At 38.0% G+C, this 25956-nt stretch overlaps 1 protein-coding gene across 6 annotated transcripts in view; it reads right to left on the bottom strand.

The window, feature by feature from the left end:
- Window positions 1-1314: 1314 nt before the first annotated feature.
- WWP1 (WW domain containing E3 ubiquitin protein ligase 1) overlaps window positions 1315-25956 on the bottom strand; it is a 139788-nt gene continuing 115146 nt past the window's right edge. For 5 of the 6 annotated variants that reach the window (XM_012518097.4, XM_012518098.3, XM_004474756.5 and 2 more), the window contains 5 exons: window positions 19638-19758; window positions 15042-15146; window positions 11304-11400; window positions 10815-10887; window positions 1315-2915 (listed from right to left, as the gene is read on the bottom strand). In XM_012518097.4, coding sequence (XP_012373551.1) covers window positions 2816-2915; window positions 10815-10887; window positions 11304-11400; window positions 15042-15146; window positions 19638-19758 — 496 coding nt within the window. In that variant the 3' untranslated portion in view covers window positions 1315-2815. Of the gene's footprint in view, window positions 2916-7889; window positions 9007-10814; window positions 10888-11303; window positions 11401-15041; window positions 15147-19637; window positions 19759-25956 lie in introns of those variants that run through there. The other variant, XM_058275692.2, reaches the window with a different exon arrangement.

Here is a 25956-nt window from a genome sequence, read left to right as displayed (position 1 = left end):
ATTAAGAAAAGTGGGGAGTGTTATAGGGAAACCTTTATTCTCTCACCAAAATATTTCAATAAGAGATTCCTTGTTTCACTTCTGCAGTGTACACCAGGGGATAAGGTTCAACTAAACATTCAGACTGAACAAGACTACAGGAGACCACATTTGGCACTGACTTAGAAGGATGTAAGACAGGACCCATAGTTTGCCAGCAGGACAGTGTGTCAGGCCTATTTTCAGTTGAAGACCTGCAGTAGCAGGCTATGTAACAGACCATTCACACAACTCTCCAAGAACTATCATCTCCTCAGCTTCTCAGGGTCCTCATGCAGTTAGGGACATGGAGTTAGTCACAGGAGTTTACATATTCAGGGAAAGTCCAAAGCTATGGCTTTCATCAAGTCTCTAGAATTTCCTAAGTCCAGATGGAACTTACCAGTCAGGGGTCATTTTTAATAGAAGCAAAGCTGCTGGCAATGCAGTTGACACATACCATCCTCTCTAGTTTTCAGGGTGAGAAGAGCTCGTAGATGGTTAATTGAAAGTCAAGGAATAAGGTTTTGTTAACTTTCTCACCCTCTACTGCTTATGAGAGGTAAGTACTGAAGAAAATAAACTTGTACCTTCTTCCCCTTACATACAAGACAACTTACGTAGTGGATGAAATTATTCTGTAGCTGAATCCGTCCACTAGGCTCAGTTTACTGGTGGTCTAGGATGTGTCACCGAAATCAAATAGCAGTATTAACCCATCTCTGAACCTCCCTTTCTTGCTATTTCCTCCTGAACTGAATAGTAAGCCTTGCACTTCTGATTTCTTTGTGGTTAGCTCCACTGGGATAGGAAGGGAGAAGAGAAGGTGAGAGGTGAGCCACTACCCCAGTTTTTCCGATTGCTACTGAGGAGATAAATCAGGACAGTTTTGCCTGCAGATAATTGGGTATGATGAATTCTTCAAACTAGCCTTTTCCAGAAAGCTAGTTTGGTCTATGTATCCTTGCCTGGATGTATGGTAATTTCTTACCCTGAGGTGGGGATTGGAGGGTGGAGTCGGAAGGGACTAGTCTCTTGAACCCTACCTGAAATTTACCTACTAGCTGTCTTCAAATAAACCTACAGAATGATATTCAGTAATTCTTTTTTCCTAGCAAAATTCATACAGCAATGGTATCTTTTTGTGGTGTCTGATACTTCTTTATGGTTCAATTTAAGCAGTCTTTTTTTTTTTTTTTGAAGATTATATAACCCATCACATGCACTGGAATTAAAAAAAAATTCTTTAGGCTCCAAAATAACCAGAGTATCAGTAAACAGAATTTGGAAAAGGAGTCTATTCGACCAAGTGGGTCACTGCTTTTATTTCATCGTTACTATGAATTTTGAATAAAAATGAAGAACATAATCTAAGTTAATATGTAGAAAAATAAAATTTTGGCAGAACAAGAACTATTGCTTAGGGAAATTAAATTGTACACTAGTTATTTTCCTTATGTACTTAGTAGTGAAGTATGTTACAGATATTACATTCTAAGAAGTCAGTTTCATGGTTATAAAAAAATTTAAGTTAATTAAATTTACAGTGTATACTGAAAGCATGATACAAATGGAAACTTAAATTTCTGTATTGGTAAGGAAGCCCAGTTTGCTAAAAGTAGCATTAATATCATTCACATTAGATTTTGTTATACATCTTTGTAGTTCAGCAAATGCCCTTAATAATGAAAAACAATTAGAAAGTGTAATTTACTTAGGGGAAAAATAACTTGGTTTATGAAAAATGGGGGGGTGGGAGAACCAAAAGATTTTTTTATAAGCTTATTTAATTCAGATACATAGATTTTCATGAATTTAAGAGGAATGGAAATATTTAAACACTAACAGAAAATCATTAGTCTCATATTTGAGGATTCAAATGCTTATGTAACTTTTCATCTATCTGGTTTCATAAAACCAAAATGCTGAACACAAACAAAAGCAGCAAAGTTCACATTACTTTGTGTTCCTAAGTATCAAACTGCATCAATTTATTATGAATTAAATTTAAAGAACATTACAGATTTAAAAACAAGAGTACAGAACTTCCTGATTCTTTTTAATTCCACAAATGCCAGCATCCCAAAGTAACATGTAAACAAACCTCTTATGCTGCTTGATGAATTCTCTCCAATTTTTATAATACACTAAGTTCTAGCATATGACTTTTATGCAAGTTAGATTGCATTCATTATTTTATATTAGATGTAGCAAAGAGGGAAATTTTTCAACTATTTAGTTTATTTAAAACAAACTGACAGGTTTAAGTACCTGTCTTCAGAAAAGCCAGCAGCATTTCTTAACATACTCTAAGATTTGGCCTAAGCCCTTAATACCGTCCTGAACAGCCATGCAACTAAACACCCTCAGATGTTGCATAAGGGAGAAGAACATGGAGTAATTTGCACTTTTTCCCCTGGATAATAGAAACAAGGTAAAGCAAATCCAGGTATTTTTGAATGAACAGCTGTCACGTTTAATACAATCGGAGCTCTATAAAACTAGAGCCATGATCAGATATGCTTATATAGATATATAATAATCATTTTTAATAAAGTCTCTTGCTTGCTTCAAAATTTAAGGATGAACTTTTTCCTGGTCAGTCACTTCAAGGGAATAATAAATAAAGTAGAAAAGGATGAACTATTTGCATATTTCTGTGGAAGAATGGAAAAGATACTTTAAGAGGTTCAGAAAATTCACTATACAGAATGAACAGCTTATATACACTATCTGTGCAATTTTTCTTAGCTGGGGTATTTAAATGCAAGAGCTCCTCCAAATTAAGAAGCCATATTCATTCTTGTCCAAATCCCTCTGTTTCTTCTATTGCAAAAAGAAGCTTTTCCTTTAGTTGTTCAAAACTCTTATATGGTGGTAGATCCAAGCGATTAAAACTGAACAAAAACAAAACAAAACAAAATCAGATGTTTAAAATAAAACTCTGAAAATATTACTAATACAATATTTTAACTTAAAAGCACATTTGAAAAACTGACTGTACAGAGAAAGTATGCTATATGTGAAAATTTTGCCAGAAGTATTCCAACAGTTTTCTATTATAAAATATTTCCTAACTAGTATAATATTAACATATCAAGATTTCTTGGTAAACAACCTATTCAATTTAAAACTTACAAATAAAAATGTTTTAACATATCCCAGAAAAAAACTGGAATTAAAAACTGGAATTTTTTAAACCATTATTTAATCCTTTCTATACTACTTCCTACTCTGGCCTACACTGTGTCCTGAGTCTCCCTAACTTCTTTTAGATTAAGAGAGTCTATTCATTTCTCATTCATGTACCGATCATATACCAGGAATTGTTCCAGGAGCTGGTAATATGGTAATTAAAAACTAAAATTAAAGTCCCTGTTTTCATGGGACTTAACATTCTGGGGTAAAGGCACTCTAAACAAATATATACCTTTTTTTTTTAAAGATGTATTTATTTATTTCTCAGCACCCCCCCCCCCCAGCCAGTTATCTGCTCTGTGTCCATTTGCTGTGCATTCTTCCGCGTCCGCTTGCATCCTTCTCAGTGGCACCAGGAATCTGTGTCTCTTTATTGCTGCAACATCTTGCTGCATCAACTCTCCGTGTGTGCAGTGCCATACCTGGGCAGGTTGCACTTTTCACGCAAAGTGCGCCTTACAGGGCGCACTCCTTGTGTGCGGGAGATATCCCTGTGTGGCACGGCACTCCTTGCGCACATCAGCACTGCACATGGGCCAGCTCAGCACGTGGGTCAGGGAGCCCTGGGTTTGAACCCTGGACCTCCCATGTGGTAGGTGGATGCTCTATTCGTTGAGCCAAATCTGCTTCCCTATATACCTTTTCTTTTCAAATAATCTCACCACATGTGTAATCTCCTATTAATAAAATCATATTTTTTCAATCCTGCCAGCCTCAAGGAATTTCCTTCTGAGACTAATTAATGAAAACAGAAAAATATTTTACAAAAAAATGCTTAAAATATCAATGTAATGTTATTCAGTTTACTAAAGTGGAATGACATTTAATTTTGTGAGACAATGGTTGCATTAGGGTTCAGGTAAATAGGTTTTTTTTTTTAAGATTTATTTATTTTTATTTATTTCTCTCCCCTTCCTCCTGCCCCCACCCCGGTTGTCTGTTCTCTGTGTCTATTGGCTGCGTGTTCTTCTTTGTCTGCTTCTGTTGTTGTCAGCGGCACGGGAATCTGTGTTTCTTCTTGTTGCGTCATCTTGTTGTGTCAGCTCTCCATGTGTGCGGTGCCATTCCTGGGCAGGCTGTACTTTCTTTCGTGCTGGGCGGCTCCCCTACACCGGAGACACCCTGAGTGGCATGGCACTCCTCGCGCGCATCAGCACTGTGCATGGGCCAGCTCCACACGGGTCAAGGAGGCCCAAGGTTTGAACCATGTACCTCCCATGTGGTAGACGGACGCCCTAACCACTGGGCCAAGTCTGCTTCCCAAGTAAATGGGATTTTGGCCTCCAAATTGTATTTGGCTAGTATAGCTCTGAGCAAGTTAGAACCTTTCTATATTTTCATTTTCTCATCTGGAATTATCCAGGTTCCTTCCTGCCACTCCCACCATTTCCCATCTGCCCCTGCCATCTAAGAGTTTAAGTTCTAATCCTAAAAGGAAACCTGAAAATTAAGTCTTTTGAAATAAGACTGCTAATTCTAACAGTGCTCGTTACATAACATTTAATTCTAATTTTAAAAGAAGTTAAATTAATGATAGCAATTAAACATACCATATATTGCCCTTCTTTTTATTTTAAACTCATGTTTTGAAGGTAGAGTCTGTCAGCTGAGATTAAAAAAAATTTCAGTTTTCAATATAGTCCTATATATATTAACACAACTAGTCACTTTCTAGTTCTTTCCATGTCTTTCATATCTCGCCTTTGTTAAATTTTGTCATTCTCTTCACTACCATCTTTTCCCTCTTATCTGTTGCCACTACATACCCATATTTATACTTCAGCATCTTTAATCTGGACCAGAATTTCCTGCCACTTACCTTGACTCCAACTTTTTTTTAAGGCAAAATCCTATATAGGTATACATGTATTTAAATATACACTCATTAACAAAAAATAAAACTTCTGATTTTGAATCTTGGATACAATATGGCACTGCTTAGAAAAGATGCAATGACTGTTCTCTGGGGGTTACATGTGGACCTCATGCAAAGATAGGAAAGTCCTACCCCTGTGCCTCAGTTCTTCTGAACTGGCCCTGCAGTTGGACACACATTGCCCTCTGGTGATCATGAGCTTGTCCTGCAGTCCAGCCACCAGGGAAGGTTTTTCATCTCTTGCACAAAAATACCTGGCAGTGTCCTCATTTTTCAGGCTGCTTAATTTTAAATAAAATTCACTCCTGGAGGTTTCCCTAGTGATGCTGAGTTGAGACTGAAGAGTTGGGTTATACTTTGTGTGTCCACCAGTCTGTATCCTGCCAACCTGCTGCAGTCCCTCTCCTGGAGCCTGGCAGATCCAATGCATATTATAGTAAGTTAAAGAGAATCTGGAGGAAAACGGACTTTGGCCCAGTGGTTAGGGCGTCCGTCTACCATATAGGAGGTCCGCGGTTCAAACCCCGGGCCTCCTCGACCCGTGTGGAGCTGGCCATGCGCAGCGCTGATGCGCGCAAGGAGTGCCCTGCCACGCAGGGTGTCCCCTACGTGGGGGAGCCCCCACGTGCAAGGAGTGCGCCCGTGAGGAAAGCCGCCCAGCGTGAAAAGAAAGTGCAGCCTGCCCAGGAATGGCGCCGCCCACACTTCCTGTGCCGCTGACGACAACAGAAGCGGACAAAGAAACAAAAGCAGACAAAGAAACAAGACGCAACAAATAGACACCAAGAACAGACAACCAGGGGAGGGGGGGAAATTAAATAAATAAAAATAAATCTTTAAAAAAAAAAAGAGAGAATCTGGAGGCTTTGCCAGTGAGCAACAGGGTCTGCAAGGGCTTCACCAGGCCAGGTCCTGACTACTGCAGCTGCACCTGGGTCAGGACACCTTCTTCTGTGTTCGGAGTTCTTTTTCATTCCCAGAATTTTCCTTCAGACCTTCCACTGCCCTTGATTTTCACTGGGAAGTCTCCAGGGGAGCCCACATCTTTTCTTGATTAAAAGTAATCCAGGGGTGCCCATATGATTGGGGTTCACCCGAGTCCTCCTGGCTTCCTCTGGCAAAATGCTACTGTCTTGGGCCTTTGTTTGCAATCCCAGATGAGCCCCCATTGATGATGCAGAAGTTGACAAGAGGTTCAATTATTTGCGTATAGAGAAGCCAGGACTCAGGAATGATTTTGAGAAGGAAAAATGATTTATTGATGGCTGGCCGGACTTGGGAGCTTTCTGTTTCAAACCCAAGCCCAACTTTTTTTTTTTTTTTTTTTTAACCTCTCCACAACCTATCTACCATTATATCATCAGAGGTACTGTTATATAAAGATATGTCAATTTATGCCGCTCTTCAAAAATCTTTGCTGGCTTCCCATTTTTGCTTTGGGAAGAAAGAGCCTATACTCTTGTGTATAGGCCCCATCAATTTATTTCATGTTCTCTAAGCCGACCACTATTCTGTTTCTCTGACCATGCTCTTGTGGATCCTGTGGTCTGGAATACCCTTTTCTTCCTATGAAAATCTCACTCAGCCATCAAGGATTGGTCCAAATTTCCTCCAAGAAGTTCTCCTTCAATATTTCATATAGACTTAATAATGCCCTTATTCATAAGCTCTTTTTATTTCTATTATAGCATTTACTTACTCTGTATTATGATTGATTGTGTTCTACCACTAGATTCTAAAATCTATCACGACAGTCATCTCTGTACTCTCATAACAATGATCACTTACTTTGTATATAGTAGATACTTAGTAAATGTTGAGCTGAACTGAATAGCAAAACGGATTACTTCAAAATATCCAATAGGGTTGTTCTAAGATAGTAATCATGTTTTGTGCTGGTTTGCAAAAGTACACAGACATACTAAAATCCATTCATCTTTAATTTTTAAAAAATTTTACCGTGTATCATTTTGGAGTTTTAAGTTTCAGTTGTAGCTTTAAGTCTGACATGTGTGTGCTCACACACAAGATCAAATTTGCTACTTCAACTTTCTTGTCTATGTAATAGAAAGAAATGAATACATTTCCCCTGTAGTTTAAGGAAAACAGCTGACTTGCTATACCACTGTACAGAGCCTGAGGAATGACAGCCCCCACATCTCCCACATCCGTAAACAAAGTACTGGAGATGACAACAGTAGGACTCACTGCCCTCCATTTCTCTGAGAATCATCAATAGATTATATCACTGTACATCTTAGGCACTGCTAACAATGCAAGCCTTTCTGGATATCCATTATCACCTAAACACTCATCCTAATACTGATCTGCATTGCGCCTGATCTGAATCAAATCCTCAACCCTGTCCTCCATCTCAGATCTTTCCAATCTACTCTTTTGAACTTCTATTTTTATGATGTGCATTCTCTTAGTCTTAGCTCCTTTCTTGCTTTAACTGAAATCTGGCTAACCTGAAACATACCATTTCCCCACTGCCATATAAACAAAATTCTTCTTCTCTGAGGCACAAACCATCCAACAATGCAACCTTCTCTCTGAATACAACGCAATCATCTGTTGACTTCTTGGTTATATTCTTTTCATTAACAGAAAGCTTTGGCATCTGGTTCATAGTCCTCTCATTCACAAGTATGACATGCAATGCTATGGCCTCCCAGTTCCTTGCCCTTCTTGTCTTCAGTAGCTTATTCCTCTACTTTTCTTCAGTTATTGACCCCTCGCCATCACCAGTCAAGGAAATTCACTAATCAAAAAAGAAAAAAAAGTATTCTCCGACCATTTGTCATTCTAGTTTATTTCAATTAAAATTCCAACTTATTAACCCATAACTTTCCCACCAACCTGTCTTGTCCTCAGCCTCTTCCTGTCCCTTCTTTTTTTATCCACAGTCCATCATTATAATTACCCTCAACTTCTTTCTTGTTACAACAAAGGAAATATTCTTGTTTCTATCAAAGGCCAATTCCTTAACCTGTACTCAGAAGCCCAATTCTTTTCATCTTAAGGATTTTCCTCCTTTGGTTATTAACTCTCTCTTGCCTCAACAATCTCTCCCTTTCTACTGGATCCACCACTTTGATATGAGCAAGTGATTCCCAGATGTTTTAACCTTGACCCTATCACCAAAGAGCATTTGTTTATGTGGGTTATATTTATTGATATTTACCATATTAGAAATTGAAACTCAGAAATTAAAACATTGATCCATTTTGAAATAAAAACATAACCTAATGAAAAAGGGCTATTTTCCAAAAAAGAAAAATATGAAGACAGAGGCCTTGCTTTTATATTTTTACCACTAACATCTGGCTTAATAGAAGACACATCTGAATTCTCATATCTACTTCTGCATTCAATCTGCTCCACTATTTTGTTTCGGTTTAAATATACGAAAATCTGACCCCATACATATATATATATATAGTTGAAAATGGAGAAGTGTTCTAATTACTTTTTCAAGATAACTGTGCGTGTTATTATTCTTTGATACCATATTAAACTCTACGAAGTTATTTTGCAATATAAAGCCTGAAATATCAAAGAACTTTTTATACTGTTACAACATTAAAATCCATTGGCTTATCCTGCACTCTGAATGGATCTTTAACCCAGGTATGATTTTATAATGTGCAATGGTCATTTAGAAAGACTGGCTCAATGAATTACAGATTTCCCAAATGTTGATGCATTTAATTAAATACTAGAAAGAAATTCACTTCTTAACACCCAATCTCATTAGAAAAAAGTCTTGGGAGGCTGTTCATAGTAGCACATACATGTTTTCCAAAATTCTATATTTTGCTTGAAAGCTTAACTTTTATCACTGCCAACAAATGATGTCTGTTGTTTTCCTTGAAGTGACAGGCTTGTGTCATTAATTTTCAAGAAAATGTCTGTGAAATAAACAAGTCCAAATAAACACATTGTGTCTGTCAATCATTCTTTAAAGTAAAAACGGTGTTCTATTAAAAACAAGCAAGCTATCTATGTATCTTAAAAAAAAAAAAAGATGAAAAACAAAACAAAAAACAAAGAACCAAGCAAGCCTATTCAGCTTTCCACTCAAACAACTGCCCAAGAGTTTTCTTTCCCTCAAGAAAACCATCATTCTCTGGTGTGTAGAAGTGGTTCATGCATACCTCCCACTCTGTCACACAGAATATTAAAGGCATAATCAAACAGGTTATATTAAACAGACATATAATCAGATTTAATGACACTAATAATGCTTACTACGTCATAACACTCTTCAATGATGTTGGCTTCTTTTGTTTACAATACAAGTGTATGATAGGTCAGAATATGAGATGAGTTTGATGCCACTGCCTTGACATTTACTAAGGCCCCAAAAGTTATATCCTCCACTGCTTTTGCACCATCTCAGTGGAACTTAGTATGGAAATAGTTCTGACTTTCTGAAAGAACTGCTGATCTCTAGGAAATCATCTTTTGTCTGGATTACTATTTAAGAGCTCTGTAATTAAGATCCCTTCATTTATCCTTGCAACCAATTTCTTCTCTACACTGTTGCCAGTAATGATTTTTCTTGAATTCCATTACTTGTTATTTAAAACTCTTCAAAGGCTTCTAATTGTCCTTAGGTTGAAATCCAAATTCCTTATAATAAACATAAAGTGCTACATCACTTAATCCTTTCCTATATATCCAAATTCTCATGCTCCTCCCCCTTGATTCACTAAATTCCAATTATACCAGGCATCTTTCATTTCCTTGAAAAACTATTTCCCATTTCAGGGTCTTTGTAAATGACCAAGTGTACAAAGAATGCTCCTGTTCTGTTTCTTCCCACAGTATGTTATTAGTCAAACTTCACCTAAACAGTATACTTTTCAAGAAGGCTCTGACACTCAATTTAGAGAAGGAATCCCCCCCAAGGCATTTTCTTATCACAGCACCAATGGACTTTACAGAAATTGTAACTAGTTGTTAGTTTACCTGTTTATCATGTGTGCTCCTAACATGGAGTACAAACTTTGTAAAAGGCAGGGAGCACATCTATCTATTTCACATATCATGGGTACTCAATAAATATTTGTTGATTCAATTATCACATTTCTCAAATATTTCCATTAAATAACTAGAAATCATTCCAAAGTGTTTAGTTTATAGAATGCTATATTAATCAGACTATCCTTAAAAGTAAAATTATATTTTAATGAGTAAGCAGTTAATACTAGATTTTATATATTTCAACAAAAGATTCTTTCTGGGGCAGCAGACTTGGCCCAGTGGTTAGGGCGTCCGTCTACCACATGGGAGGTCTGCGGTTCAAACCCCGGGCCTCCCTGACCCATGTGGAGCTAGCCCACGCGCAGTGCTGATGCGCGCAAGGAGTGCTGTGCCACACAGGGGTGTCCCCCGCATAGGGGAGCCCAACGCGGAAGGAGTGCGCCCGGTAGGGAGAGCCGCCCAGGGCGAAAGAAAGTGCAGTCTGCCCAGGAATGGCGCCGCACACACGGAGAGCTGACACAACAAGATGATGCAACAAAAAGAAACACAGATTCCCGTGTCGCCGACAACAACAGAAGCAGACAAAGAAGATGCAGCAAACAGACACAGAGAACAGACAACCGGGGTGGGGGAAAGGGGAGAGAAATAAATAAATAAATAAATCTTAAAAAAAAAACACAAAACTATTCTTTCTGGTTTTTACCTTCCTATTTAGGATTCTTATACTTACCACGTGTGGCTTCTTGGTAACCAGGTATCTTTGCCAACTTTTTCAATGCAAAATTTTTGAGGTCCATTACTTCCTAAAAGAGGAGAGTAAGACAAAATTTATCTTTAAACTTTTTTGTTTTGGACAACTAGTTAAGTAAAAGGACATACTACAAACAAAGCCATGTGAATGATACTGATAAACTAAAGAAGAGATTCACAATGTAAGATGCCTGCCTCTGCATGGATTGTTGTAGAGACCCCACAATAAGAATTACATCAGTAGAAAGGTAAGTATCTCTATAAATATTTGTTCCCTGCCAATGACCCCAGTATGCAAAAGCAATGGCCAAACAGGTTATATGAGAAGACTTATTTGTTAAATACATTTGATGTTTCATTTGTCCTTCTCATAGAAGCCCTAGAATACAGAAGATTCATCACATTCAAGTCTACTGTATACCAAAGAGCAACTATTATTCAAAATTATCTACAGAAAAAGTGCATTTACCCATAAGCTCAGCAAATCCTCCAAGAGGTAAACGGCAGGTTCCGGTGACAAACTGCAATAGTCGCATTCTTACTTCATTGTCTGTCTCTTTCACAAACTGTGTAATAAAATCATACTCACTTTAATATAAATGTGAAATATCTTCAATAATGAAATACAGATAGTTTAAAGAAAGTTAAATTATAATCAGCATTGAAACTGGTTCAAAAGACATGATAAAAAAGGTTGCAGTATTTTTCATTAATTAAGGCTAGGTACTGTGCGTAGTACACTATGAATCTCACTTCAATTAATCCCTGTATTACCTACATTAGCCATATTTTCTATAGGATTATATATGTTGTACGTTTTTATTTCTCTTTATCTTTTTATTATTCTTACCAATAATCTTCATTCTTACACTCTCTGCCAACTCTCTCTCCTTTTTTTCCCTTTTAACCTGCAGAACTCCCTTTACTATTTCTTGAAGGGCAGGTTTCTTATTGACAAACTCTCTTAATTTGTTATCTATGAATATTTTGACCTTTCCTCCATTAAAAAAAAATTTATTTATTTATTTACTTCTCTCCCCTCCCCCTCCCCACCCCAGTTGTCTGTTCTCTGTGTCTATTTGCTGCGTCTTCTTTGTCCACTTCTGTTGTTGTAAGCGGCACAGGAATCTGTGTTTCTTTTTGTTGCGTCATCTTGTTGTGTCAGCTCTCCGTGTGTGCGGCGCCATTCCTGGGCAGGCTGCACTTTCTTTCACGCTGGGAGGCTCTCTTTACGGGGCGCGCTCCTTGCGCATGGGGCGCCCCTACGCGGGGGACACCCCTGCATGGCACAGTACTCCTTGCGCGCATCAGCACTGTGCATGGGCCATCTCCACACGGGTCAAGGAGGCCTGCGGTTTGAACTGCAGACCTCCCATGTGGTAGATGGACACCCAAACCACAGGGCCAAGTCTGTTGCCTCTCCCTCATTTTTGAATGCCAGCTTTGCTGGATACAGAATGCTTGGCTGGAAGTTTTTTTCTTTTAGTACCTTAACTATGTCATACCACTGCCTTCTTGTTTTCATGGTTCCAGGTAAGAAATCAGCACTTAATCTTATCAAGCTTCCCTTGTCCGTGCTACTTTCAGTATTCTCTCTTTGTCTAGAGCACTGGACAATTGTTAAGTATCTGTCTTGGGATAGGCCTATTAGGATGTATACTGTTCCGGGTGCGCTATGCTTCCTGGACATGTATATCAACGTCCCTCAAAAGAGTTGGAAAGTTTTCAGCCATTATTTCCTCCATCATTCCTTCTGCCCCCTTCCCCTTCTCTCTTCTCCCTCTAGGATTCCTATATAACACTACTATAAAATGGCCACTATTATTACATTCAGCTTACAGAGGACATATTTAGAAAGGTTAAATCACTTGCCTAAGGTGTAAATGCTAAGAGTGCATATGCAGCTAGGATGGATGACAGTGGATTATAATATAATAACTGTCATCTGTTGAGGACTCCTGCCAAGCACTGTGCCATATGCTTTTTGTGTATTTAACCCCCACAATTCTATGGGAAAGGTACTATAATCATCATCCCCACAGAACATATAAGGAAACGGAAGCTCAGAGAGGTTAAATAATTTGTCCTTCCCAAACTATTAATAAGAAGCAGAACTAAGATAAGAACAACTAACTGCATGAAGTCTAAATCACTATGTTAGCCTACCTTAAGTCAACTACCAATCCTCTCTTTAAGCCATAGAAAACAAATACCTCCCGATTGCCCCATCAGTTTCTGATGTTTTCTTCCATCAAACACCATTTCTTTGTGTTATTCCTGATACATGAAAAGCCAAAGTACACATTCTTCTCAAAATATCTAGTTCACAGACTAGTTCTTTTCAAACAGAGATATAAATGGATAGATGTGATAAAATACTGATTTGAATTGTTAATTTATTATACATCTTACAATTTGGGAGACAGGTCTGTGTATCTTATAACAGAAGGTAAGGAACTTAGGGAGCAATCTGAGAGTAAAAATGAATCTTAAAAATATGGAATAAACTTTAGCTAAAGGTAAGAACAAAACATCATCAATAATGTCCCACTGCAGAATTTTATCAAGGCACAGATTTCACCAGGACATAAGAAACAGAGCTTATTACCAAGGCTGGCATAATCTTAATCAATTTCTCTAAAACAAACCTGGATCAGAAAACAAAACCATTCATCTGGACTAATCTGACACTAAACTTAAGCTCCTTATGGCTACAGATAATAAATGTCCAAATGGAAAGTCAAGGAACACAAATGAGTAATGGAGCTAGTAAAGAGCCTAAAAGGGGAGATCAGAAACCTGCAAAATACTGTATGCATGTTAATATAATTCAGGTATTTTAGGCTTGCAAATGGACTTACTCTATCTTTTTGTATATTTATTGTCTTTTATAATAGGTATAAGATGCATATGACAATTCAAAAGTTAATAGAAAGCTACAGAATTTAAAAAGCATCTTTTCCGTCTTTACCTCTGGAATTTGTTGCCAGTTTTTCTGACTACCTTTTCAGAGAAGCTATAGTCATATACTAGCAATACTTTTACTATAAAGCATTTACATTTTTAAATAAAATGGCATGATACATACTGTATAGCATTTTGCTTTACCCCCCATAATTTAGTGAAAAGTATTTTCTCCAACATTTTTATTCATTTGCATTTTAAACATTTTAAAAAAAGAAAAGAATGACTCCAAGGTACAGAAATGGATATACTATAATTTATTTACCAGTCCTCTTCTAATGAGCATTTTGGTTGTTATTGTACCAAAGTACACTAAGTAGCATGCTAAGTCTGTTAGTACACCAAAAGTCTGTTGTATTAGATACCTGGTATTTACCTATTTTTGTACATGTTGAAGTAATTATCTATGGGATAAATTTCTAAAAGTGTCATAGTTCTTTAAAGTATTAAGCAATAAGCACATGACACATATCCTTATAAAAAGATGCAACTTTCAGAAAAATCTTTCTGAAGTAATAAAAATAAAAAACAACCCAGGCTTCCCTTTCACCTGAAAGTGAAGCAAATTAAGTAGAAGGAAACCAAAAGTTTAGTCACTAAGTTGTTCAAAAGAGTCTCAATTAGTAGAAGAATATTTAAATGAAGTATATTCCTGGCCTAGAGATTTTAAATTCTAAAAAACAAAAAACAAACAAAAAAACCCCATAAAAAATAAAACAGAATTTTAAAAATCCGAGTCTATTAAAATAAAATGTGCTTCAAGATTAGTATGGAATACTTCAATGCCCAGGGACCATCCTACTACAGTTTAAGGCAAAGCACAAACCATAAAAATAAATTTTTAGGGATTATATCTCCTTGATTATTCTAATTCTCTACTATATTATCACCTTCAGAGGAAAAGTATCTGCATTTACTTTGTTATTAAAAACACACTTTCCCAGACTTCTTCATTTACTTTTAAAATAAACTGGAATTTATAGAATATTGTGATACCACTAGGAAAAAAATGCTCTAGCTTAAAAAAGATTCTACCGTCTACCATTTGTTCCTTCATTTAGGAAGACAGTCAAAAGGATCAATGGAAAACGCTTTTAACAAGTATTCACACTACTTCTGATTTACAATTGGAAGACTAAAAGCTATGTCCAAAAGCAGTCTCAATTTAAGAAATAAATTATTTTTTAAAGCACTGTTTAGAGAACATTTTGAGTACTTTGTTTCAAAAGATAAGAGCAAATACCTGCCAAAACCAAATTATTTGCTTGCTGTTTCTTGTGTAATGCCGATAAACAGTATTTCTCTGCCAATCTGCCAAGTCAACCTCTTGCATGCCACATAACATAACCTGGGAAATGAAACAATAAGTATTTGGTGAAGATAATAATCACATGATTGTAATTCTCTAATGTACAGCTATGCATGTGGCATAACTATATGAACAGCTAAGTGCATGACAAGTAATGATCACTGTAAGCAAAGCCAACAAACCTTGTGGCAATGTGCATAAGTCTTTGGTAGCGCAAACTGAAGGCAACGCTTAGAAAACTATTTTTTATCGAAAAATTAGCTGCATTGAAAAGCATATCCCTTTTATCATAAATACATTTCAAATTGGGTATCCAGATTGTTGATTAGTTTCAAACATAACTTAAAAAAAAACTATATTGTCTTATAGATTTAAAAATGGGAAGTATACTAACCTCCTGTTATTTATCCGTCCATCCACTGGGAATAAAGCATTCTACACATATGAAATTTTCAAATAACCCCAGCTTATCACATGCAGAATGAAAACTAATTTAGGTATAATAAAATATATGATATAATACCTCTCCTATTTTAAAACTTTTTTCTTTCATTAACTTTGAGCTATAATTTACATGCAATAAAATGCATATTTTAAGTACATATTACATGAGTTTTGACAGACAGTTGTATACATGTGTAACCACTACCACATAAAGAGTAAAAGATTTCCATCATGCCCCTTTGTAGCCAAATCCCTCAACCCCTCAAAAATATATCTGACTCTAGGCAATCAACAATTTGCTTTCTTTCACTATAGATTATTGGATTTTATCTTTTTGAGAATGACATACACATATGTATATATGTCAAATACATATATATATGTGTGTGTATACTGGTTGCCTGCCTTTCTTTTTATCTGCGCATGTGCACACACACACTCTTTTCTGTTTTTGAGATTCAGCTATGTTGGTGAGTGTAACAGCATTTTGTTCTTTCATTTTGGTGAGTAGTATTCCATTATATGAATTTTTGGCTTTTATGAACAAAATTGTTATGAACATTTATGTACAAGTCTTTGTGTAGACATATGTTTTCATTTCTATTGGGTAAATACCTATCAGTGGAAGTGCTAGGTCATAATTTCATGTAAGTTTAAATTATAAGAAACTTTATTAACACTATCCCAGAGTGGTATCGCATTTAGTTTTAACTTGATTTACCAGGGAGCCAATGAGGCTCAATGGTTGTGCACTGGCTTCCCACATAGGAGATCCCAGGTTCAATCTTCAGCACCACAAAAATAATAAACCTTAAAAAAATTTGCATTTTCCCCAAGATTAATGCTGTTGAGCATCTCTATTCATGTGCTTATTTGCCCTCTACCTTCTTATGTTAAGTGTCTGTTCAAGTCTTTGTCCGTTAAAAATTTGTCTTCTTCAGTTATAAGAATTGTTATTATTCTGTATGCAGGATCTTTATCTGAGCAGTTTCCCCCATTACTTCAAGGTGTCTTGTAAAGAGCAGACATTTTTACTTTTGATAAAGTTGAAATTTATCAATTTTTAAAGGATTATTGTGCATTTGTGTTCTCCTTAAGAACTTTTGCCTATACCAAGATTTTCTGTTTTCTTTTCAGCGAAGTCTGTAATTTATTTTAAATTAATCTTTGTTTATTGTGTGAGGTAGGGGTCAAGGTTTATTTTCTTCCACATGGATATCTAGTTGATCCAGCACTATCTGTTGAAAAGACTCACCCTTTTCCCCACTGTGATATCTTAGCACTTTTGTTGAAAATCAATTGACAATATAGGTGTGGATCTATATTTCTGGAATATTTTGTTTCACTAATTTATTTATCTATCTTTTCATCAACACTTCACAATTTTAATTATTGTGATTTTATAAGAAGTCCTGAAATCAGGTAGTGTAAATTCTTGTCCTTTTTCATAATCATTGTGGCTATTCCAGATCCTGTTTCTTTCCTTATAATTTAAGGATCAGCTTGTCAATGTCTACCAAAAAAATTCTTCTGGGATGGTGACTGCAATTTTATTAAATATACAGATCAATTTGGAGAGAACACATAACAATGTGGAGTCTTCCAATTTATCATATGGTATATCTCTCCACTAAACTTGGGTCTTTTTAATTTTTCTGACCATTTCTTTAGTATCTAGGCCTTACATGTCTTTTGTTAAATTTGTTCATTTCAATTTTCCAAGTGATTGTTGCTAATACATAGAAATTGAATTTTTAAAAAATTATTGACCTTGTACCTTGTAGCCATATTAAATTCACTATTACCTCTAGTAGCTTTTTGGTAAATTTCTTAGGGTTTTCTAAGCTGACAATCATGCTGTTATCTCTGAATAAAGAGTTTTAAGAGTGGATGGACATCTTTGTTTTGTTCTTAATCTCAAGGGGGAAGTATTCAAAATATTGCTATTTAGAATGAATTAGAGGTAGATTTTTTTGGTTGATGCCCTCTATCAAACTGAGAAAGCTCCCTTCTATTCCTAGTGTGGTGACAGTTTTTATAAAGAATGACTGTTATATTTTCTGAAAAGTTTAAACAGATTTTTTAAAGATTTATTTATTTATTTATTTATTTCTCTCCCCTTCCCCCCCACCCCGGTTATCTGTTCTCTGTGCCTATTTGCTGCATCTTCTTTGTCCGCTTCTGTTGTCAGCAGCATGGGAATCTGTGTTTCTTTTTGTTGTGACATCTTGTAGTTTCAATTCTCCATGTGTGTGGCACCATTCCTGGGCAGGCTGCACTTTCTTTAGCGCTGGGAGGCTCTCCTTACAGGATGCACTCCTTGCACGTGGGGCTCCCTACGCAGGGATGCCCCTGCGTGGCAGGGCACTCCTTGTGCGCATCAGCACTGTGCACGGGCCAGCTCCTGGGGGTTGAACCACGGACCTCCCATGTGGTAGACAGATGCCCTAACCACTGGGCCAAGTCCACCGCCTAAACAGATTTTAACCTATAAAAAGGGGCATCATTACAAGTAACCTTTACCGTGAATGACATAAATAACCATTATTGTGGTATTGTTCATGGTTGAAAGAGACAGTGAATGGAAGTACAATAAAGAATAGATTAGGAATGAAAATCCAAGAAAAACTAACAATAACATAGTGAACCTGGAGGTGGATGAGGATTGTGGTTAATAGTACAGGTTCAAGAACATTGTTCTATGAATTAGAACAGATGTATATCACTATTATAAGGTGGTAAGAATATGGCAAAGCATGGGAAAAATACAATTAATGTAACTTATGGACCACGGTTAATATTAATATTGAAATATTCTGCATTAATGTGAAAGAAGGTACTGTGTTAACAATTGGGGAGAATGTAAAAAATATACCAAGTGTATGCTATAGACCATAGTTATACTAGTCTGATGATGTTTTTTCATAATCTGTAACATATGTCCCATAACAATGGAAGGTGTTGGTGGAAGGGTGATGTATAGGAATTCAAACATTATGCATGATTATTTTGTAAGCTCACAATTTCTCTAATAAAAAATATATATTAAAAAAAAAGAAAAAAAACCCAAAAAACTTGTATTTTCTTTCAGCTTTGCACAACAAGCTATGGACAAATCAATAACCAAAATCAGCTCCAGTCTCCTATATGTAAAAGAAAATTAAATATAGCCTACCTATTTCATAGGGATATATGTGAGAACACTGTAATCACTGTCAAGGGCTATAATAAAATATGTACCTATTCATATTATTTCTTGATCTGTTGTTTTAGTTTTACCTCTCTTCTAAGGCCAGATTTTCACCATAACTTATTTCTCTTTCACTGGGCATACCTCTAAAGATAGTGTTAATCAGGAGTATGAAGTATTTTAGAGGTATGCACTTTGAGGATGTAATAAGACTTTTTAACTTTCATTGGATTCTTAATGAAGTCTGTGATTAAAAAAATAAATAATATTCTAAAAAATATCATCCATGCTGTGCTTCTAATACGTTTCTGCTAATTTTTGTACAAGCAACCTGATAAGAAAGGGATGTTATCCAGATTCAGAGAAAGTCTACATATGTCAGACACAGAGTCCTTTTCATATACTTCCCAGGTCAGTCAGACTTGCTAGACTAATTTCTAAAAAAGACTATTACTGTATAAAGTTTAAAATGTTTATTTTTCATATGTACATTTGATTAAATCAATGAACCAAGTCCCTTATTACAGGACGTGACATGGCTAAAGTCAAAATACTGTACCCAAAGGGAGCTGAGAAGAAATGTCATGGATTAGCCTAAAGCCCTGATAGTATTTCTAAACTACACGGGAAAAGAAGACTTGAAGGATTCCTGATATATTCCTAACAAGTGCAAATGTGGTTAAGACCACTAAGAGCTCATGACTTAAAAATGTGACTGGGGGCAATTGACTAATAATCTAGGATTTCAGAAAGTTACCAAAATTATACCTAATAGGGTTCTCTACTTGCTAACAGCTAGCTCTGACTGATGATTTTTGTGTTCATGCCATCACCATGGATATATGCTTCTGCAAAGTACAAACATACCAAACAATAGCATAATAAAAGAGTCTAACCTCCAATTCTTTTTCGTCAAAGTACTGCAGCCATTGAAGAGGAACAACTTCATTAAAACCATCCAGGAAAGCTTTGGTCTGTTCTTGTACTCCTCGAGAAAAACGCCATTCTGTCATTAAACTGAAAATAAAGAAGGTATTCAAAAATACGTAATTTTTATGAGAAGTGAAAGGCTTAGAAATATCAAAGGTGGTGGACTTGGCCCAGTGGTTAGGGCGTCCGTCTACCACATGGAAGGTTCGCGGTTCAAACCCGGCCTCCTTGACCCGTGCGGAGCTGGCCCATGTGCAGTGCTGATGCGCGCAAGGAGTGCCTGCCGCGCAGGGGTGTCCCCACATAGGGGAGCCCCATGCGCAAGGAGTGCGCCCCATAAGGAGAGCTGCCCAGCGCCAAAGAAAGTGTAGCCTGCCTAAGAATGGCACCGCCCACATGGAGAAATGACACAAGATGACACAGCAAAAAAAAAAAAGAAAAAGAAAAAAAAGAGAAACACACACAGATTCTCATGCCACTGACAACAACAGAAGCGGACAAAGACGACGCAGCAAATAGACACAGAACAGACAACCGGGGTCAGGGGGGTGGGGGGGGGGAAAGGGGAGAGAAAATGAATAAATAAATAAATCTTAAAAAAAAAAAAGAAACATCAAAGACTTCCAAAATTCCTTCTCTTTTTCTAAAAATTCCATCCACACATAAATGTATGTTTGTATGTAGGTAATTTTAGAATTAATCCATGCTTCAACATGAGGAAATTTTATTTTAGCACATCAGTACCTATAAAAAAGGGATGCATATGGGAGGTCCAGGGTTTGATTCCCAGGGCCACCTGGGGAAGGCGAGCTGGCCCAAGACGTAAGCTGGCCCATGCAGGATTGCTGGCCCATGCTGGAATGATGGTGCAGCAAGATAACATAACAAAAAGAGAAACAGAGACAGTAAGAGATGCAGCAGACCAGGAAATGGAGGTGGTGCAAGAGACTGAGTACTTCTCTCCCACTCTGAAAAGTCCCAGGATCAGTTCCCGGTGCCGCCTAAAGAGAAGACAAGCAGACATAGAACACAAAGCGAATGGACACAGAGAGCAGACAACGACAGGGGGAGGAGGGAGAAATAAATAAATCTTAAAAAAAAAAAAAAGGGACGCTTTTCAAAATAAACTAGGAGTTCTTTTCTTGAATGACTGCCAAATCCTGGCACTTACTACCTGTTCATATCTGGACAATTAATGTCAAATACTGTACAGCGACATAAGGGAATGCCTACTGTTAGGCTCTCCCTCCACCAAAGCAATGTGCTAAGGGAGAACCAAGAACTCTGACTCAAAGCCTTCACATCAGGGAAGCAGGGGATTATTTCAATAACATGCAACAATAATCTAAGGGTCATGCGCTTTTCTAAGATTTTTGGTCCCTTTGTTTGAAAAGATGTAAAGCTGGAGATGAAATTCTTTACTTGCTGAAATTTCAAAGCACAATAGAAGAAATGATTTAAGCTGGAAACAATACATTCTGAGGAGACAGAGAAAGCAAATATAGAGTAGAGAAGTATGATAAAGAAATAAGGAAGAAAATCTGTTGGTGACACCAAACCTCTGAGGAGTTTCCAGAAGCAGATGGATCTGGAGGAACAGAACACACTACCTAATGAGCAACCACACATATTAGCAGGTAATAGGAAAGCCAATTTATACACATGAATCTCATTTCTAACTCCTTATGTTCTAGAACAGTGGTTCTTAACCAGGTGGTCTATGAACTTGAATTGAAAAAAATCAACTTATATTTATTTTCTCTGAACTCTAACTGAAATCTAGCATTTCCTTATGAATGCATGCAGTAAGTAAGTTACAGTAATATTCATTTCACCTGACTGGCAAAAGGGTCCGTGGAACAAAAAAGATTAGAGGAAGTTAGCCTTATTATTTTCTGAAGCAGACCTTTCAACATGTAGTCTTAATTATATTCCTTCTTGGTGCCTCCAAAACTTTTCTTCATCAATTAACCAACCCCACTTCATCCATGCTCTCAACTCTACCTTTCTATTCTTTTTCCCATTTGCCCACAAAGGTGCTCAGATCAAGCTTTTCCTAAAAATCCTTTTTCTAAACCCAGTGTCTCTTTAACTACTACTCTCTCTTCCTCTCTTTCTATCATGTGTATTAGTACTCTATATTCACTGTTTCACCTCCTATTCATCCAAATTTTAAATTCTTGTATTTTGGCTTTCCACACCCCACAGAACAGACCCCCACCGGCACAGAATTAAAAAAAAAAAAAAACATTCCTTACAAATGTCACCAAGGAGCCTCTCAGGCCAAGCCCAGTGTCCTCTTTTCATTGTTCATGCTACATGAACTTCTGTTACATCTGACACTAGCAGCCTCTCTTCTCAGTCAACTCTTTCTGGTCCGGCAATAACGCTTCTTTCTGATTTTGGCTTTGTCTACTGCTCCTTTGTCTCCTTCATTGGTTTCACTATTCCATAAATGTTGATGTCACTTAGATCTCTCTCTTCTTTTTGCTTCTACCTATTCATTCTCAAAGATGTTTTATCAACTATCAAATAAAAGCTAGTAATTCTTAAACTCCCAAATCCTTCTTCCCTAAGATTAAAATATTTATAGGTCACCTCTCCTTGGAGGCCCTGCTACTGTAGGAATTTGGTATTATTTATGAATTCCAAACATAGATACTGGATTATGTTTGTAAATTGGTCTGTTCCCCTGTGTGTATTAGATTGTATTACCTTCAGAAATTTCACTTTCACTTGATTAAATTATGATTAGGGGTTTGACTGGACACGTCAGTAGGACGTTGAGTCCCTGCCCCCTTGGTGAAGGGGATGGGGATTCACAGAGAAAACAAGTTACAGGAGTTAGCTGGAGTTTTGGATGCTAGAACCCTGGGAAGTAAACACATAGGAGAAGAACACAGAGGAATAGAGATGGCTCCATAGACACGGCAGAGGCCCCAGGAGAGAGAGCTCCTGAGAATCTACAGCTGACCTTGTGGAAAGACCAAAGCAGCTGAGCCTGGAGAGGAATGAGCCCTGGGAGAGAGACAAAATCCCAGTCCACAGATGCTACTGGAAGAAGCTGGGACCATGGAGCTTTAACAGGAAGAGGGAGGCTAAACCCTTGCAGATATCTGGAGCCATCTTGTACCAACACACGGCAACAGACTGGTGAGGGAAGTAACTTATGCTTTACGGCCTGGTAACTGTAAGCTTCTACCCCAAATAAATACCCTTTATAAATGCAAACAGATTTCTGATATTTGGCATCAGCACCCCTTTGGCTGACTAATACACACATCCAATGTCAATCAATCTAGAAACTCGATCATCACGTATTTCATCTACTTTCTTTCCCCACTCAGTGGTACCTTGGCACTCATCAATAACAGGGTTTGGGGAGGCATGATGATACCAAAAACAAGTACTAAACAAATTTTTCTCAGAAGGAGTAATGTAAATATATTTAATGTGTTCCCAAACCAAAGACAATGCACATTTTAAGGTAATATGTAAAGAGACAGGGCTGTATATCACTGCTTTTCATGAGAAATAAATCTAAAAATTACTAACACGAGAAATAAATCTAAAAAGGAATACTTATATTAAGTAAAATAGAATCTTCACTTTACCTGTACTGAGAAGAGTGCATGGCCTAATGGATGGTGGGAGGAGAGTGGTGAGGAGAGGTTGCTTGGAAGGAGAGTCACCCTCCAAATAGAACATCGGGCACTTGCACTTCAGGTGTTCTCTCCCTTTTCTGCCTTTTCTCAATTTGTACCACAGGCTCTGACACTCTTTGTCACTTTCACTAAAAACTTATCAATGAGGACTGCTTCTGTCTTCTTTTCAGAATTCCTCAAAAGTGTGAAATTGTTTGATCATTCAATAAATTCGTATTTCTGCTTGTCAGAGCTTTCAGAGCTTTGTCCCGATGGTACTTCTTCACAAAGTTTTGAATTTCTGCCTATTTTGCAGACATTTCTTTCATCAAGGAACTGGGGACATCCTCCCTTATCTCCTCCTCACCTGAAGAAATCTCTTCAGCTACCTCTTGTTGCTGCTCCTTCTGTAGTTCCTGCAGCTCCGCAGTGCTGAGCTCTTCACGATGTTCCTCCACTAACTCCTCAACATCAGCAGCATCGACCTCCGGACCCATGGATTGGCCCAAAGGTACAATATCCTGCACAACTGCACCCTCTGTACCTGCAGGCTTGGGGTCAACCTCAAACCCCTTGAAGTCTCTCTGTGCCACAAATTCTTCCAGGCCAACTTCATTGTCCTATAAGAGACTTCATTCCAGGCCTTATCAGTAAAGTTAAGAGAGTGCAGGATATTCAAATGCTCCATCCAGAATTCTATGAGAATCAAAAGGGTATCAGAGGTGATCTCTAAGCACTGCTGGAAAAAAGCCTTGGTGTACAACATTTCGAAGTGTGAAATAACCTGCTGGTCCATGGGCTGGATGAGAGGAGTAGTGCTGCGGGCAGGAACCTTATAGTGACGAAGCTGAGTTCCTCCAGTAAGTCATCCGCCCAGCCTGGATGGTGGGCAGGCACACTGTCCAGAAGTAGGAGAGCTTTCAAGGGCAAGTCTTTCTCCAGCAAATATTTTTTCACTGAGGGACCAAACACTTCATTTACCACTCAGTGAAAAATTGCCCTGTAACCCAAACTTTGTTGTTGCCCTCCTTAACACAGGGAGTTTGCTTTTTATGACATTATGCTTCCTGAAAACTCGCAGGTTTTCACTGTGATTGACTAGTAAGGGCTTGAGTTTTAAGTCCCCACTAGCATTATTCTCACACAACAATAAAGAGAGCCTGTCCTCCATTGGTTTGTGGTCTGGTAAGGCCTTCTTCTCTTTTGTGATGTAGGTCCTACTTGGCATTTTTTTTCCTATACAAACTCCTGTCTCATCAGTTAAAAATTTGGTGGGGACCAGCTGATGATGTAACTAGAAAAAGATCTTGAATAAAGGGGTCAACTCAGACTGGCAGAGTATCTCAGCCTACATGTAATAACAGATGTTAAAAACTGCTTTTGACTCTGGATAAAAGGGGGAAATGGAAAGGACAATTGAGTTTATATGGCTATGAGTCTCCAAAAAAAGAGTCAGGAGGTCATCAGAGAGGTGATGCTTATGCACGCCTTAGAAGGATACCAGAGACAGCCAAGGTAGATGGAAACCCAGGTGCTTGGCTCTCCTGAGGGCTACAGAGACCCACAGGTTCTGTGGTCATGGCAGATGGCTCTGGAGTTTAGGGCCATGTCAGTTGGCCCTACTTTGGAGTTTGTGTTCTTGAGTGTGATGGAGTTGGACTCAGATATGACCTTTCTACACATGCCTCTTCTGTTACTTTTACTGGATCTGTGGTTGGCGTTTGGGTTTGTGTAAACTCAGGAGACCTGAATCTCTGGACTGTCCATGTGACGGCCAGGCCCTGGGCCTCAGCAGACTGGCAGCTCCTACCTTCTGGTTTCTTGGACTTACCCTGACCAGCTGACAGAGAGGTGAAGAGTGTCAACCACCACACCAGGGAACCAAGAGTGCCTACAGCTGCAAGCAGGAGAACTGCATCCATCATCCACATGGAATCTAAGGTCCCTCTTGATGTAGAGGGGGACTGGACCAAACCATCCCAGGGTCCACAGGATGGAGGAATAGAGTATGGATTAGAGTGGCCTTATTGGTGTTCTACAGGGGAACTATTGTGATTAGTAATGGAAGAAATTGTAATAGTGACGTGGAGAGGGTGGCCACAGTGGTTGTTGATGGTAGGGAGATGGAAGAAGAGATATGGTGTGGGGGCATTTTCAGGATTTGGAGTTGTCCTGGGTGGTGCTGCAGGGATGGATGCTGGACGTGTGTCCTGCCATGGCCCACTGGGTGGGCTGGGGGAGAGTGTGGACTACGTGTGGACCACTGTCCAAGTGGTGCAGCGGTGGTCCAGAATGTATTCGCCAGGTGCAGTGGATGTACCGCAATGATGGAAGAGGTTGTTAGTGTGGGAGGGGTGGGGTGGGGAGTATATGGGGACCTCATATTTTTTGAATGTAACATTTAAAAGAAAATAAAGAAGAAAATAAATACATTTTCTATACATGAAAAAAAAAATTTGGTGGGGAATAAAACCCTCAGCCTCTACGTAGTTTTGAAATTCACTAATTCATTCAGCAGCCTTTTTATTAGCACTTGCCGCCTCGCTATGCCTCACAACCCTACGGATGCCGGTCCTCTTTTTAAAATTACCAGACCAGCCATGGCTGGCCTTAAAAACTTCAACACTCACATCACTGGGTT

Source organism: Dasypus novemcinctus, chromosome 14, assembly GCF_030445035.2.
Source record: "Dasypus novemcinctus isolate mDasNov1 chromosome 14, mDasNov1.1.hap2, whole genome shotgun sequence".
NCBI lineage: Eukaryota > Metazoa > Chordata > Mammalia > Cingulata > Dasypodidae > Dasypus > Dasypus novemcinctus.
Note: the sequence above shows the minus strand (reverse complement) of the source record. Positions and strands in the feature narration are given on the sequence as shown.